General features: G+C 40.5%; 1 protein-coding gene across 1 annotated transcript; it reads left to right on the top strand.

Annotated features, from left to right (window-relative positions):
• The first annotated feature begins 4598 nt into the window (after positions 1-4598).
• On the top strand, positions 4599-15257 carry slc45a3 (solute carrier family 45 member 3). The gene is made up of 7 exons (XM_005726759.1): positions 4599-4758; positions 5529-5770; positions 7619-7731; positions 8188-8657; positions 8736-9001; positions 10269-10538; positions 15114-15257. Exons 1-7 carry the CDS (start codon positions 4599-4601, stop codon positions 15255-15257), a joined length of 1665 nt encoding a protein of 554 aa, XP_005726816.1.
• The last annotated feature ends 2818 nt before the right edge of the window (positions 15258-18075 follow it).

Below are 18075 nucleotides of genomic sequence, written 5' to 3'. Positions count from 1 at the left end.
CCACTGTCACTGCAGTACAGGTCAAAATGGTACAGATTTGTACTTTATTTCAAATTGTACCTTTAAAGGGGCATTTCTGGACTTTTAAAGACCAGTATTGTACTTTTAAGGGAACATTTTAAAAAAATGTACCTATAGGTACAAAAATGTTCTTCTCTCGTACCTCTATTTCTGAGAGTGAAGGGTGCCCTTCGATCATTCCACTCCATAGTACGTCGACCCACTGGGAAAATCCCCCACATGCCGCATAACCAGTCCAGGCCTGTCCTCTTGTAATAGCAACAAGACACTAATGTGACAAGTTAGCCATAGTTATTTCAGACTAAAATAATCCATCCATCCATCCATTCGCATCCGCTTATCCTTTTTAGGGTCGCGGGGGGCGCTGGAGCCTATCCCAGCTGTCATAGGGCGAGAGGCGGGGTACACCCTGGACAGGTCGCCAGTCTGTCGCAGGGTGTACCCCGCTAAAATAATATTTTGTTATATTGAACAAGTATAGCACAATTACCTCCAACATTTCCACCTCTGCAGTATACCAATGGCACTTCTATAGAGCAGCCATTATTAGCATTTTCCTGTTCAGCTGTATGACATCATTTCACGACTAGCATGAAGAACTGTTGCTAGCCCAAAGGTACTGCTCATTTTCCTAAGAATCAAGAAACTGTTGCTAAGGTGTGTACCAAGGTAAAGAAGGGCTATGCCATTTACGCAAAAATAATTACTACTACTAATAATAATACATTCTATTTATAGGCACCTTTAAAGAACTTCACGGTCAACTTACATTAGTACAACAAAATAAAAACATAAGATAAGCAAATAAAAAACAACTATAAAAGTTAATCGAGGTAAAAAACACAATAAGACCAAGTTATAATAAAGGGTATGCAATTCTGAATAGATCGGTTTTAAGATGTAATTTTAAACCAGAGAGTTTGTAGTTGGCAGATCTGGTGGAAGTGCATTCCAAGGACTCGACGCTCAAGCTAAAGGCTCTGAGCCCCATGGTAGTGAGGCAAGCAGGTGTAACAGACAGAAGGGAAGCTGAAGAAGAGCAGGGAGGGTACGCATGGAGAAGATCAGATAAATATGGAGGAGCGAGGTTATGAAGCACTTTAAAAGTAAGAAGTAGGAAATTCACTCTTAGGTGAGCTGGAAGCCGATGGAGCTGTTTAAGAGCAGGTGTTATTTGTTCAGTGGATCCAATTCTGGATATAATATCAATATTTTGAACTAACTGCAGTTTATGGATGATTTACCATAGAGAAGAGAATTACAGCAATCCAAAACAAGATGTGACAAGAGCAGCGACAGGTATGGTGGTACTGTTTGGAGTGAGTGAAGGGCGAAGGCGGTTAAAATTACTAAGATTAAAATAAGAAGACCCTGTGATATTATTTCTGTGTGCCTTTAAGGAGAGAGTGCTGTCGAGGATGAAACCAAAACTCTTAACCCAAGAGGAAGATGTGATGACAGAGAAATAAATACAAAAAGAAAAGACATAAAAATAAGGAGTTTGGATTGATTGGCTAGCACGAAAAACAATGACCGTTTTATTTATTCATATTTACTGTTGAACCAGTCAGAGCATAATGCAATAATTTGCATCGGGCTTACGCTACAGTTACAGGAAGTGACAAAAGAAAATGCACTATAGATTACTGAGTGCTGAGTTTCAAAGTAAGTTAGTAATAGTTAAAAAAATAATTCAATGAACACATTTTTCAGTTGTTCCAAATGTAGCCCCAACAAGTGTCAGCCTTTACAAATCAACAGTAGCTGAGCAAATCATATGAACACATATGTAAAAACAAACCCAACATAGGAATGTCAGCACTACCTGTAATCCCGCCCACATCCTTAACAGAAAGCGTGACGTGAGTAATAATCTCACCTTTGTTGTCATTTGCGGCACATACACAGCTGTATACACCACAGGCTACTGAACTTTAAAGGAAGAAAACCAGTAGCCACTGCTGACTTTTCAAACAACTTTTGCTGCTCGAAGAGAGATCAAAGGACTTTGATGAGGCAAGTGGAAATAAAAATGCTAGTGGTTTATTGCTTAATGTTTTAGAGTGTGTCTCAGAGAAAGAGGAGCTTCTGGTTTAACAAGTGAGTGAATAACACACATGCACGCACACAGTGTGCCAGATGAAATCATTAGGAAATGAATGAATTATGTGCAATAGCTTACAGTAAGCAGGAGGCATACATACCACAAAGAAACAGACTGTTACATATTAACAAATTATGCAGTTTTCTTTGTCGTTCATTCTCAGGATTTTTAACATTGTGAGAATTCAAAGAGCCATAAGGCTCTGTGTACTTATAGCAACACTTAAAACCATAATAATCATCTATATCCCTGACACACCTTACATTCTATACCTCTCTACGTCTAACGCCTAAAGGTACTATTCATTTTCCTAAGAAACAACAAAGCGCTTCTAAGGTGTGTGGGAAGGGACATGTCACTTATGGATAGGACGAGCTCAGACTATAGCCTCAAAAGTCCTCAAAACCAGATGATTTTACAGTCATGTTTACACCGTCACTGAAATCTATAGACAATAGTGTAAATGACACTAGACAGCAAGAAACACACTGAAACCACATTTATGGCAATGTTTATAGATTTCTAAGCAGTGATGATACTTCCTAAAAAATGAAAGGAAGTCAGAAAGACTATCAGGAATAAATACTGAACCAGTTAAAATGATTTTAATTGCCACTAAGCACAAGATTTCTCATTAAAATGATAAATATCCTTTATTAATGTGCGTGACAGAAAAAAACAAGTTGTATTACATTTTTTAACATACAGATACACACAGGTAGTAAAACTAAGCATGTCACCTCCATGTTTTTATTTTACTCCGTTTTCGAAATTCACGAAATTGTTCCTATTAGTTTTTAGAATTAGAGGTTTTTTTAAGTCTATTTTTTTATTTTAGTTAACTAAAAAGTTTTTCACGTGTAGTTTTAGCTTTTAGTTATCTATAAATACCTTGATGCACAGTATTGTTTCAGTCCGTTTCCATCTTGTTCAAAAGTCTAGTTTTTATGTACTTTTTCTTCAGTGTTTCTTTAATTCTAAGTTTAGTTTTAGTTCACAGTGATGGTCTGCCCAACAGAAAATGACTCAGTAGATTGATGTGAGTTGGTGAATGGCTAAAATGGGAGTTGAGGTTTTGCTAATAGATTGAACAAAATGACTTTTGCCTAGGGATGGGTATCGTTTAGGTTTTATCCGATACCGGTGCCAAATCGGTACTTTTGAAACGGTGCCGGTGCTTAAAGAATGGAGAACACAAACTTTGTCCAAAAACCTCTCATCTTCAGCTGTTTTTTTTGTAAAAGATAGAGATGTGTGCCTTTTCTGCAGCTATGTGGCATATATGGCATCACTCTTGGCTGGAAGCAGTGCTTAAACAATGGAAAAACCACAAACTTAAACCCTCTCATGTTTAACTGTTTCCCACTTTTTCTTTGGTCATTTGAGCCTTTCTGGCCAGGGTGAAGGGAGTATCTGCCATCAAACAAGAAGACAGCCGCATGTAGCTATGATGATGTTTGCTAGTTCATCTTACATGCATTAATGTAATAACGTGGTTAGCCTACTCAACGTAAATTGCACACGAACAACATGAAGCTACTCACGCAGAGAAGAACGGCTGCTGGTGCATCATCATCCTCATCATTTCTGCTACACTGGCAGGGGTAGGGGCCAGGACTCTATTCTTCGGGTTTTTGGGGGATGTTGCTTCGGGTCCGATAACTGGCAACCCACCCGACGTGCACGGTGTGAGGTCTCGCAGCAAGCTATCAAATACGGCGCATTTCTCGGCTTTTAAAAAAACCGCTATGCATCGCCAGCTGTTTAATCGGATTCTTGGTGTTACCTCCTTTGACAGTATCACAGTATCAGCTTAAAGCACTTGTTGCTGCTGAGTTTGCATCTTTTGCTGTGAAGTACAGCCAGACTTTTGACCGCTTTGCCTTGGGCATTTTTAATCTGTAGCTCTGCTCTAACAGAACGTACGTACCTGGCCCCGCCTACTATCCTCAGAAACATAAAATGATTGGCTAGAAGTGTATCACAGCTCAGGAAAAAAAAAGCACCGAAATAAAGCACCGAAATGTGCGCTGCTTTTCGGTCTGGTTACTACCGTTTATGTCAGAACGGACACCGGTACCCATCCCTACTTTTGCCCATTTCACATTTAGATATAGAAGGTAATCTTTTTCCAGATTTTACAACGATTTTTTCAGGCTTTGCTGTGCTTTCTTTGAATTATGCAGGAAGACACCACACTGGCAGGTGAAGATGCCGGCCTCTGCTGGGGCGCTAATGGAACCTCAAATAAAAAGGAAACTTAAGAAAGTTGTCTTTGCTGTTCTCTGATGACCGCTTCATTCACAAAGCACATCATGACAAGGAAGCTGTCCAAAACTGATGACCAGCCAAAACCCCTCTGGGAAACCCTTTTGTTTAATAGTTGTCTTTACATTAACTTAATATTTCATATCAGGACTAAAGACATTTGTACATTCAAATAAGCCACTAAATAAAAAATTGAAGAGCCAAGATGGTTGTGAAAAAGTGGTTTCAGTGTCAGATGTGGAAGTTGTTGCTGGTGAACACTTTATCATGTGGCCTGGAGGTGTGCATGGCTGCCGGGACTGTCTACATCCCACCTCTACTGCTACAGGCCGGCATGGAGGAACGCTACATGACTATGATGCTTGGTAAGTGGAGGGAAAAAAATCACATGAGCATTACAATTTTATAGATGTTCTGTTTGTGTGTTTGAAACATCTGTTTGTAGTTTGAAGCACCAGTGCTGACAGTGCATGTCTACAACTACTAACTAGGAAATGTATTCAAATAGCTTCATTTAGTTTTGTCATTATATAATGATTTTTCATTATCAATAGTTTTCATATGTTTTTAAAACTAGTGGATCTTAGGTAGCTTAGTTTCAATAACGACTTTGATCCATGGACAGAATCAAAGATGGGCGTAGCAACTGTGACATCACTTGTTGCTTTGTCAAGTCTTGTTTTTAAGCCTTACATTGAGGTTTTTCACAGCTGCCATATTGGTTGCCTGATAATAATGGTCGTCTCTGGTTTTAAAACTGACAGCATGCAGTTTGATCAAAAACAAGAAAAGCAATAACACTGGAGAACCCCGAGTACTGTGGCTATTCATTAGCAAGATAGCAGAAAGCTAATATTTATTAAGCTAACAAATGGATACACCTAAGTCCTAAGTTAAGCGGAAAAATGTAAATAATGTCTTTCTTGCTAGCTAACTGTCACTGGGCGGGCTGTAAACCTTTCCCAGACTGTTGGTAACTGTAATGTCGTCAGTGCAGATAAAGTACGACTACAACAGAAGTTTAAGTGCATTATACCATAAAAAATAATGACTAGATCCCATCTGATACTTCCCTGGTAAATGATTGAGCTTTAAAGACCACTAAGAAGGCTAACAGGGTCTTTCTTTTTACCAGCTGTGACTCCAGTTTTGGGCTTGATCTTTATACCCATGATCGGCTCAGCTAGTGATTCTTGGAGAGGGCGCTTTGGTCGACGCACGCCCTTTATCTGGATCCTGAGCCTGGGAGTTTTGCTAGGCCTGCAAATAATTCCCCAAGCCAGGCGGCTGACTCTACTGATTTCACCACAGCACCCTCAGTGGGTGCAAGCCGGCATGCAGGCTGCAGCTGTGTGCCTTGTCGAGTTCTGCGCACAGGTGAGTAAACTTTACAAGTAAAGTTGTACAAAAATAAAAATTATATACTCAGTTATACTATTAATTCTTATTCTCATGCTTCTTGGGAACTAGATGAGGGATTAACAGGGATCTCTTCCAGGGGTCCAGTGGTAACCAACATGGATAGAGCACAGTCTCGTGTCCTTTTTTTTAAAAATCCTTGACATCAGTTCTTTGCTTTGATGCTTCGTGGATCTGGAGTCTGTTTACACACTCACCCCACGAAGAGCAAAGAGGTGGAGCCATTAGCAAGTCAGTGAGCTAAGGGGTAGAGAAAGAAAATGTTTTTATATTGTTTAAAGCAGCAGTGCTTGTTCCTGTAATCACCATTAAAACCTTTACTGGGAAAAAGCTAGCGGCAGTCCTTCAGAACCTGTTTAACAAGCACTGATGTGAAGAAAAGTAAACTTTGTAGCTGCTCAATCCACCGCTGTTTGTTTTACACTGAAAAGGGAAGCTACAGCTGTTGTAATAAAATATGTAGATGGACTGTTAACTTAAACCATGTTTAAATCAGGCAGCATGCTGAAGGTTGGCAGCAGCCATCCTTTGATACCTGCAGCAAGCAGGGGCGAATCTAAAGTGGGGCATGGGTACTAGATCATACACTATTTCAACCCTTTCATAACATTGTTTTTCAGATTTAAAGTGAAATAACATGAAAAATATTCATAAAATTATATTAGTATTTTTTTAAAAAAGAAAATACTAGCTTTTTCCCACAGGCCAATAAAAATGCTCATGGAGCAGTAAAACTCTGAGCCACTAACCTGGGGCTGTTAGGCTGGACATTATTAATATCTGCACCCTGAGGCTATGTCCACACGTACACGGGTATTTTTGAAAACGGAGATTTTCTGTTTTCGTTTTAAAAAATAATCCCGTCCACACGTAAACATAGAAATGAAGGAAAACGCTGCTAGGAACATGCCAAAGCAGCAGGTGGCGATATATTCCTAACCGGTCCGTGCAGAAATGTTGGCCAATCAGAAGTCTAGAAGCCTCGGTGGGAAATAGTAAACAAAGCTGGGGCATAGAAGCAGAACCGAGTCGTATGTGTGGAGGGACAGTAACTGTGTGTGTATATGTAAGCATTTAAACACTGCAGAGAGTAGAATTAACAGTAACAGTATTGTAGAAATTCATTTCACCGAAACAATAACGTGGCGCACAGTGTGACGTCAAAAAAGGCGCACACCTGACGCTGCGTTTTCTCCGTTTTTCTCGTCCACACGTAAATGCAAAAACTGAGTTTTCAGAAATATCCACCCTGGCCGGAGTTTTTAAAAATCTCCGTTTTCAGTGGCCGAAAACGCCGTTTACGTGTGGACGGAAGGTGTAAACGCATAGAAAAATCTGCGTTTTCAAAAATACTCGGGTACATGTGGACGTAGCCTCAGAATGTCTGTTTTCAACTGCACAAAAAACCCGAGTATTTCAGAATGCTGAAATACTCGTTTTTCTTCATTCCAGCCATCACATACACGTAGGCACACAAACATGTACAATAACACATTCACATGAACACACCTAATCTACGTCATCCAGCAAATACAGTACAGTCAGAAGAAGATATAGAAGATAGAATATTTTATTGCTAAATTAATCAATTTACTGTATGAGATTCTCTGTCCCGAGGCTAAATTTGTAGTTAATGTAGTTATGAGTGAGTTTTTGTACCCCTAAAATCAAATCTAGACCTTCCTGGTTCACTTAATAACTTTGGCAATTAAACACTTGTATTATTATTTTTTATTTCTGAAAGAATAAGTCTTTGGTTGAGTATCATAATTACATGTGTCAGCTAACTCTCAGGTTTCTCCTCAGGCCTGTCTCACCCTACTGCTTGCCCTGCTGTCAGATCTGTTCCCCGGGGACGAAGAAAACCGAAAAGCATTCTCAGTTAATTCCCTGATGACAAGCCTGGGGGGATGCTTGGGGTAAGCCACTTATTATCTTTTCTTCCTAACTGGTTGTGTCTCATACTTCATTTCAGTTCAGTTATATTTATACAGTGCCAAGTTACCTCAAGGTGCTTTATATTGTAAGGTAAGACCCTACCATAATACAGAGAAAACCCTAAAATTCAGATGAACCCGATAAGTGAGCACTTTGGCGAGAAAGTGGAAAGGAAAAACTCCCTTTTAACAGGAAGAAACCTCCAGCAGAAGCAGATTCAGGGACGGGCAGCCATCTGCTGCAACCGGTTGGGGGTGAGGGGAGAAAGACAGGACAAAGACACATCATTATATTAGCTGTTGTACCTATGGTACAGCTGTATTAATAGTAAGATAAAAAAAAAATTCTCCAACAGGCAATATACAGTCACAGCATCCAAGTAAGTGAACAGGCCTAAAAGACCTAATATTTCAACATTTAAAATGTATTTTTTCCAGGTTTTTGCTTCCTTCCGTGGACTGGAGCCAGGTGCCCATAGCAGTATATTTGGGAGGGCAAGAGGCCTTTGTTTACACCCTGCTCACCCTCCTATTTTTTGGCTGCCTCCTCTCCACAACCTGCATCAAGGAGGAAGCAGGAGTCAGAGGAGAGAGGAAGATTCTTGTTCATCCCCCTTTAAAAAGTTTGGGGAGCAGATGCTGCCCGTTCCCCTTCCTACTTCGGCCTCGTTGTTTACGTGATGTGCTGTGTCGACGTGCATCAGAGGGTCTTTCAATGCTGCATCATTTGTATGCGGTGTGCACACATGTGCCACAGGTCATATGGAGACTTTTTGTGGCAGAGGTGTGTAGTTGGATGGCACTGATGAGTGTCATGCTCTTCTTCGCTGACTTTATGGGGGAGGGATTGTACCAGGGAGTGCCGGGTGCAGATCCAGAATCACAGGAAAGGAAACACTATGATGAAGGTAGGGTAAGTTCTTCCAACCGTTGAAGTCAGTCAGTGAGATTATGTTTTGCATTAAAACCACTTGATTCTTGTCCAGGTGTGCGCATGGCCAGTCTGGCTCTCTTCCTGCAGTGTGCAGTGTCGGTGCTGTGCTCTACGCTAATGGACCGCTGGGTGGCTCTGCTGGGAGCCAAAGTGGTATACACTAGTGGGGTGGCTCTTCTGCTGTTGGCCACCACCGTCATGAGTGTCACAGACAGTGTGATGATGGTCACTGTCATGGCTGCTGTGACGGGGTACACGCTCTGTGTCCTGCAGGTGCTGCCATACACACTGCTGTGTCTCTATCACTCAGACAGAAAGGTTAGTTCTTACTTACACAGTGTGCAGCCTTGTGTTTGACATAGTGGGAAATCTGCAAGAATGAAGAATGAATATTCAGGAAGTCCAGTGTTTGTGAGGAAAAGCATACAAAAAATCTATTAATATTTATCTGTTGGAAATAAGAAGCAACAAAATCAAAAGAAAGAATATGAATATCTGCTGTCAGTCAGGTTGTTCTTTTTAACATCAGCACTGATCCAGAATTTTACATTCGGTGCTTGGCTGCCATTTATAATTAAAGCTTACATTTAGCTCGTAACAGCTCTGTTAAATTTACCATTGCATGCATTTTCCTTTGAGAATTAAACCACTTACAGTCATGGTGAAAAGAAAATGCATCCTTTTAAATCTTAAACGGTAGAACTGACAGAGGGTGCATTGTCTTTTTACTGTATAGCATGGCATCACAGGAACTTGTTGTGGATGCTGCTTCAGCACTTGATGGGTGTATATGCCTGACCTTTTTGGGGTCAGGCATCTTTGGGGCATAATTACCATTGTTACAACAACTAAGAAACCACAAGGCAAGTCAAGTTAGCAGCTAACAGTTAGCATGAGACAAGCTACCTGCCTGCTGTTAACGATTCCTCACCACCAACTTTCTGTTACTACTGGATGTAAATCACAACTGGCTAATCACCATAATTTATATTATTTATTTAATTGCAATTAATATACAATTATAAATAATTGTTTTCCAAATTATTACAAAGGAAGAGACACATCAAAAACTATTTTAAAGCATTTTCTTTTTTATAGCTTCAAATTGGAGCCAGCAATCGGTCCTCAGCAACCCACCTTCAGCTGTTGATTGGTTTTCGCAGCCTTTAATCACACTGTTCAGTCTGGTCAATTATTCAGTCATTAAATCTAGCAGGCTGGACATTGCTAGAATGGTAAATGGACTAGTATTTATATAGTGGTTTTCTACTCAAAGTGCTGTCTTACTACTAGCCCCATTCACCCATTTTCACATGCATTCATACAAGCACCATTTCCTGTGCCTAAGTGCTGGTAATCTAACAGTCACACACACACTACTCTGATGGATGCATCAGGGGCAACCCAGGCTTTAGTATCTTGCTCAAGTTTACTTTGATATTCAGACTATTAAATTACTTATGCTCTGATTAGTAGACACATACATATACCAAGTAAAATCACGAAACATAGCAAGTCCCCCTTACATCAGATGATATTGTTTAGTGATGACAGTGAATGTAATTGGTAACTTTTTCTCTTTAAGATTTTCTTCAAGTCATCCAGACCCAGACCTCTTGAGCGGACTGAAAGTAATGACCCAACACTTGCTAAGCCTGTTCCCTCATGTGGTCCACCTGCTAAGCACCAAGCTGTGGGGCTGATACCTCCTGTGGCAGAGCCCTCTGTTGAGTCGCCACATCTATCACTTTTGGTGGCTGGAGGTGATAGAGCTGAAGCAGACTCCACACAAGTCTCAAACAGAGGGATGGGCTTTGACATGGCAATACTGGAAGGCGCGTACCTTCTCTCCCAGGTATGGGTGGGCAATTGGAGCCGAATTAATTGGTGGTGTACCTGATCTCATTTCATGCGATATAAAGTATATTCAGATCTTCTTTGAACAGCTAATTGCATTTATTGATCAGTTAAGTTAATCAGTTGGAGTTAATCAAGTTAAATTATACCAAATCTCGCCGCTTGGTTGGCTTCTTGAAATACTCCTGGTGTCACTGCCGGACAGTGTTGGGCAAGTTACTTTGAAAAAGTAATTAATTATAGTTACTAGTTATTTCTTCAAAAAAGTAACTGAGCTAGTAACTGAGTTACAAGATTCTAAAAGTAATTAATTACTTGAAAAGTAACTATTGTGTTTCTTAAAAAAATGTTTAACCCTCTGGGGTCCAGGGTATAATTGGCCATTTTTAACTACTTTTGATGTTCCCTCCACATTTCACCTTTAAAAACTCTTTACTTTGCTTGTTTGGTGTCATGTTTTTCAGCACAACCTCACGTGTCTGAATTTACAGTTATGTTTTCATTTTGACTACTGTGTTAACACAATTGATCTAAAATCAGACAAAAAACATAAAGTCAGAGTAGAAAATGTGATTTTTTTACTGTTACAACCACAAACATGTTTATTGAATCATATTTCATAACTTTAAATGCAAATATAAATTGTCAATTTTAAAATCATATGCACAAGTTTTGCAAACAACAAAGTTATTTGAAGCCTTTTACCCTTTTTTAAATAACCATTTCAAACTATTTACAGAACAATCAGCTGTTCTGCATTCAATAAGATGTCACACAAATTATTTGTGCCACTCCAAATATTTCTGTCCACTATAAAGGAGAACATCACAGCCTGATACCTGCAGGCCTGACAGCAGCAGGTGTGTCACTCCTGTTTCTACCTGGAGACAGCAGCCGCCTCATTGTTCTGACACACAACACAAAACTATCCACAACACTACACACTAACTACACAAGACAACACATTAACTACACAGTCCAAACACGCTAAACGTCACAAATCCCTCACATCTCAAAACTCGCTCTCTCTCTTTTTCTGCTGTCTTTCTCTCTCTCTCCATCACTCCTAAAACTTCCCCCTCTTCCTAAACATCCAAACGTCATGTTGCCATATTATTTTTTGATTGGTCAACATGGTGCATTTTTCCACCAACACGAACGGGCTGTTTTTTGTTTTGTTTTTTTATTTTTTGCTCATAAGCAGAGAGTGCTCGCTGCGCTGTCCTTAGAAAGTAAACGTGACGAAACTATTGAGGAAAAAACACACATATATATTGTTTATCATGTCTCTGGTTTTACGTGGCCTATCAACACAATTTAAAAACTGGTATATATCACCTTGTTGCTTTGTCATCTTGAAGTAGTCATGTGATTGGCTTACCACGACTACTTTATTCTTCCTCAGTCAAACAGCAGCACTCATGCAATTGTTTTGCCCCCTTTGCTTCTGGTGTTGTGCCAAAAAGTGATCGTCTACAAGAAAGTGATTGCCGTCCACGGTAGCGTGCAGATTGCTTACATAGACAAAAAGAAACGCCGTTAGTAACGCCGCTACTTGTAACGCTGTTATTCTCACCACTGCTGCCGGATGGCTGGTGTGTTTGAGGAGTGGACCCGAAAGTAGATACACAAGGGACAGGACTAAAGTTTAACAAAAAGCGAGCCGTTCATTTAGACTGATAACTACCACAAAACAAAAGCGCAGGGGTGAGAAACTAAATGATAAACTGAGAAAACTGGGAAAAACTAACGCAGGACATGGAATTCTAACGATAATCATAAATCTAACATGAACATGACCTGGGCCCTGTGCTTCGTACGTCGCTCACTACATCCAAGATCAAATGACACATCCAAGACCAAACCATCGCGCTAACCGTGAGCTCGCTAATCCGGTTCCCCGAACACACCTGCTGTTGACGATTAGTACAGCTGGACGCAGTAATGTGACATCACTGGGTGTCGTAAAAGGGGCTACGCATCGATAGTGGAAACATTGATCGGCAACCCTCTGATTGGTCGGCGAAAATGTCGACGGAGCGCGCTCGGTATTTTTCGGCAGCAGAGCAAGAACTCCTGAGTGAGGGATTTCAGGAGTTTCAGAGTTTAATCAGAACGCAAGGGAGCACTGCAAAGGCTGCAAAAGGAAGGAGAGAGGGCTGGCAGAAAGTTGCTGACAAATTAATCTCGTAAGTAATTTAATAATAATAACAATAATAATGGAGTGGATTGATATAGCGCTTTTCAAGGCACCCAAAGCGCTTTACAATGCCACTATTCAGTCACTCTCACATTCACACACTGGTGGAGGCAGCTACAGTTGTAGCCACAGCTGCCCTGGGGCAGACTGACAGAAGCCAGGCTGCCATATCGCGCCATCGGCCCCTCTGGCCAACACCAGTAGGCGGTAGGGTAAATTTATCATATCACACTATATTATCCAACATTATATTACATTATATTATATTATATCCTCTTTCACATTAGAGCCACAACAGGACCCACTAGAACATGGGAACAAGTAAAAGTGAAATATAAGAATATTCTACAGAATGGTAATATTTATCACTTATATTGCTTTTAGTCTCTTGGAAAGAGAGCCTGAAATAATCTGTTTGTTTGTTCATAACAGCAACCAAGAAAAGGGCAGAGCAAAAAAAGACAGGTGGTGGTCCTGCACCCCCTCGTCAACATGTTGGTTAAGTGAATAATATCCTCACGGGAAAATCGATATCTCTCTATGAGCACACTGTCGCGCTGAGCTAAAGGATCCTGTCTATCCCGCAATATACGCTGAATTCTGAAGACTCTCCTTATCAATCTTGCACCTTCCGCAATGGGTGGCTCGCGTATACGGACAGGACATGGCTGCGACAGGCTTCCCAAATCCACCTTCGCTTTTATAGCCGTGGTCTCTCATCTTGATTACACGAAGTAATTTGCAATTGCTACTCTGAAATATGAATTACATCTGTAATGATCACATACATGTAATAGAATGTTAATAGTACATTTCCCTTTTTTAGGAAATGACCTGTATGTATCTGTGTGAAATCAATAAATGGATCAGGTGCTGCATTATCTTCAGTTACATTGATAATATTTATTTATGGTGAAACAGTGGTGGAATATCGCTGTTGCTTTCGTATAAATGACGCGAGCATACCTGCGTGGCCGCGATCTAATCCTGTTTACATGAAGTAAACCTGCTCCAGCAGGTTTACGCTTACGGCTCTGTTGCTATGACAGCAAGTCCCGGATGGGCTTCGGGGAACCGAACGATCCAGGATCACGCGAAATCGTCAACAATCTCATCCAGCTAACTCACTTAGCGCGGTACGAAGAACAGGCCCCAGAACCTGAGATAACTAAGACTAGAGAAACATCCATGTAGCATGAAGTAAGATGAACAGACAACCCAGCAATGAACAAAGGGAGACAGAGGACTCAAATACACAGAAGCATAATGAGGGAAGTGGAAACGCCTGGGGAACACAGCTGACACAAATGAATACGACGCCACAGGGGAAGCAAAACCAAACACACTGAACACGGAATAGGAGACTGTCAAAATAAAACAGGAAGCATGATGAGACGTAGACTGTGACAACACGAGCTTGACAATAGGACATGGAACATGCAGACATGAAACACAAGGGCATACGAGGGCACGGACATAACTAAAAGTTTTACAATGGGGGTGTCCAAATTCATGGGCTGCATCCTCCTGAGGCCGCATTTGTAGGCTGATTACGTCACAGCGACGCGATGAAGGCTGTCCAAATTCGCAGACTCCTCCGAATGCAGCCGACAAATGCGTCCTCCTTTTTCCCGAATTTGAAGGATGGGTCGGGTGTGTCCTTCGTGGCCCAACCTATCCCAGGATTCATTGCGCAGCCCAGCCAGCCCCCGCAGTCTTTCCATAGTTTATTAAACTCCACCGAGACAGCGGTGACGCAAAACTGAAGGCTAGACCGTCCAATTTCACTACCGGTCTACCCGCCCTTCATAGGAAGGAACAGGAAATGACACCTAAAAAAGGAAGCATGGGTGATAACATTAACTAGACTAAAACCTAACTACTTTATAAACACTAGAACTTAACATTTCTCTAATACCTCATAAGAAGTCAAAAATACAAAACAAACTCAAAATGCTGGGTCACAGAGCCCTGACACCTGGGCACTTATTTTGGAAGTCATGCTGAAAGATTATCTTAACTTTCATTTCAATGCTTCAATGCTCCACGGGACGTAAAACCTGATTTTAAAAAGTGAAAAGGTTTTTTTTGTTTTTTTAAACTTTCTTTCCCCCTGGAAGTTAAACTTTTACCATCATCTTTGCTGCTGCAGAATCCTCCCATAGATTTGAATTCAGGATTCTCTGAATACCGTACCTCTCTTTGATAATGTCTCTGCAAATACTTTTAGACAGTTTAATCAGGTCAAGCAATTAAGACAATTTTGCGGTTAACAGAGAGATGAAGATGGGCTATTTTACAACTCAAGAGGACTGCTTTTTAAATTGTGGTCATGCATTTAAAATGCTGCTCTTTTCATCTGCTTACCTGCAGTTGCTGCCAGCCATGTGTCTTGGTTCCATAGTGCAGCTGACTAACAGCGTGAGGGCGTACATGGCCTGCGCCTGCTGCTTCAGCCTGCTGGCTTTGCTCTTTGCCAGAAGAGTTGTCTACAGCCACGCTGACCTCCAGTGTTGATCGAGTCTCCATCAGGAACATCAGCCGACGCAAGAGTCATGTGCTGGAAACAGTGGATCCTGAGTGTTCTCGTGTGGGGGAACACAGAGCATTCTTCAGGTTTTTATAGATATTCAAGGATATAAAGCAGTCACAGAAGAATCATGCTGCCACTTTAAGATCATACCACATGCCAAATGTAGTGTCTTTTTAATACAATAAGGTCCATGAATGCTGTGTTTCCGTCACTCTTATTGTGAGTGAAATGACACAGCACACAGAATAGACTGTATCAAATAACTTTGTTTTTTGTATTCTTGGATAGGGAACGACAGGGAATGATATCCTGCCGTGTGCTGTTGCTAAGAAACAACACTGGAGCCTTGACACTCCTTGTGTGGTGCATTCTGCTGCAGTCTCCTCATCCATATGCTCAGCTTGGCTGCTATGGAGATTCATTTACAGCTAGCATGTAACCTAATTACCCAGTGATTAGAAAGCATGTTTAAAATACCTTCCTTCTGAGCCGTGTGTTCCAGCTGTTTGCGGCCGTAGTGGTTGTAGTCTTACGCATGATGGGCTGAGATATTATGGTAAAATGAACTCTCCACTCCCTGTCCTTCTGTTGTAGAAGAGGGTGTGGACAGATCAATATTGACTTGAGCTTGAGTTTACAATACATCTGTGCAGTCTTATCTACTCTGAGTCCACGTGTGCATCCAGTATAACCAGGGAGGCTGAAATATTGCACTGATGTCATCTTTCTCATCAAAGTTGTCTGGAAATTGTGCAGCTGAAGGATTCCTTTAAAAGGGACAATGAGCCAGTACCTTGTATTTATTCATGTCATTATCTTGTATTCAGCCATAAGGCCCTAATTTATTGAAGTAGACATGACATGTAATTTGTTGTCAATTAATCAGGAGGCAGCCCAGATTCCCCAGTTCACCACGTGTTTGACTGGCGTGCTGGAAAAGCTGTACTAATCACCATATATATATATAAATTCTTCACCATTGGAGGTTATAGTTTTGAAAATGACACAACTGCGTGTAAAAATGCTCAGCTGGAAATGTTATTGACGCAAAACATGTTTTGTATGTGTCATACTTCTGGGATATATTTAGAGATGGGGTCTTCTGACTGAGATTTTTCTTTTCTTTTTATATTTACATGTGTTTGAGTTGTTTGAGACACTTAATTGCACTAAGTTTATAGGTTATTTGGGAATTTGCTCGGGGGATTTTGTTTTTAAGTTGTCCTAATTGTTTTCTGAATCTTATAGGTTTAAAGAATGGTAGGTTTAAAAAGTCTTACTTTGAAATGTAGCCATGGCATGTGAATAAATGTGTTGTTTTACTGGCTTTAATATTTTCCCATTTTAGTCACGTTTAGTGTAAAGATTCATCTTCTGTCTGAGTTCCGTAGCCCTTCCAAACCACCAGAGGGCCCCTTTGCACAACAGAAAAGCTGCACAGCATGAAGTGTAAATGCATGAAGGTATTCTTGCAGGTCAACTTTTATATGTTCATTCTTCTAACAGTGTGCATGCATTAACAAATGTGATCTTGATATGTTGAGAGTTTTTTTTAAATAAAAGTTTTATGTCCTCAAAATAATGTGGAATATTACAGCTTTCATGTTGATGGAGTATAAATCAAGCTGTGAAGTTTGGTTTTGCCTAGCAGTGAGAAGGATGCGTTTCATCAGTTCCTCCAAACCATGAAGATCATTCTCAGCACGTCAACACTTTGTGCCGAGATTCTCTCACATTTCCACAAGGAGATGCTTGAACTGCTCAAACACATTTGACTTTAAAATTCTTTTAAAACGTGAACTATGATGTTATTATTAATCTCTTCCTCCCCTCACTCCCAACCAGTCGCAGTAGACGACTGAGTCTGGTTCTGCTGGAGGTTTCTTGCTGTTAAAAAGGAGTTTTTCCTTCCCACCGTTGCCAAGTGCTTGTTCAAAGGGGGCCATCTGATTGTTGTGCTTTTCTGTGTTATTGTAGGGTCTTTACCTTACAATATAAAGCACCTTGAGCTGTGATTTGGCTCCATATAAATAAAATTGAATTGATAATGTTTATTGTATTATATATTACTAATAACTGTCAGTGTTTCAAAATGCGTATGTGTATTTGGTCTTCAGATTATTTTCTGATAATTAAAGACTTCATCAATGAATAATTTTGTTAAAGAAAACAGAAAATAGTATCTTATGATATATTTATCTTTAAAGTGTTGATTGCAGCCTTACAGCAGGAAAATTAACTCAATATAAAAAACTAAGGCCACTTGGGAAGTGATCCAGATCCTCATTATAACTGGAGAAGTTCCACCAAGTTTCATGAAACTGTAGGTCTTGTAGTTTTTGCATGATGGCCATAAGACACACAAACTTAAATACTGAAAACATACCAGAATATAAATCTATGTTTGACACACAGTCCCAGTACAACACAGGCCTGTCATAGTGTACTTCTGCTGTGAATATTTTAACAGACTTGAATATTAAGAAGTAATGGGTCACCTGAGTGATCAGTTGACACTGGTAGTGGATGGAAATCCCTCTTCTCTAATATCCTTTATATCAACACCCCAGTAATGAAACTGTTTTTGAGCCACAGAAAGTGATGTAGTGCTGCTGAGCCAAAAATGCAAGTCAGTTTTTGGTGTCTGGAAGAGGCCTGAGCAAGGTTGCAAAGTGAAAACGCATTCCTCTTTCGCTGCATCATTACTGACCTCTGGCGAGCCATTGCTTTTCTGCAGCCACATGAGCTCAGCCACGGCTTGCCCGTCTATGAAATCTTCTGACTTCTCACACTGGAAATGTG

This window comes from Pundamilia nyererei, unplaced genomic scaffold (assembly GCF_000239375.1).
Source record: "Pundamilia nyererei isolate P.nyererei 1_Seehausen unplaced genomic scaffold, PunNye1.0 scaffold00021, whole genome shotgun sequence".
NCBI lineage: Eukaryota > Metazoa > Chordata > Actinopteri > Cichliformes > Cichlidae > Pundamilia > Pundamilia nyererei.
This window is presented reverse-complemented; position numbering and strand designations above follow the sequence as displayed.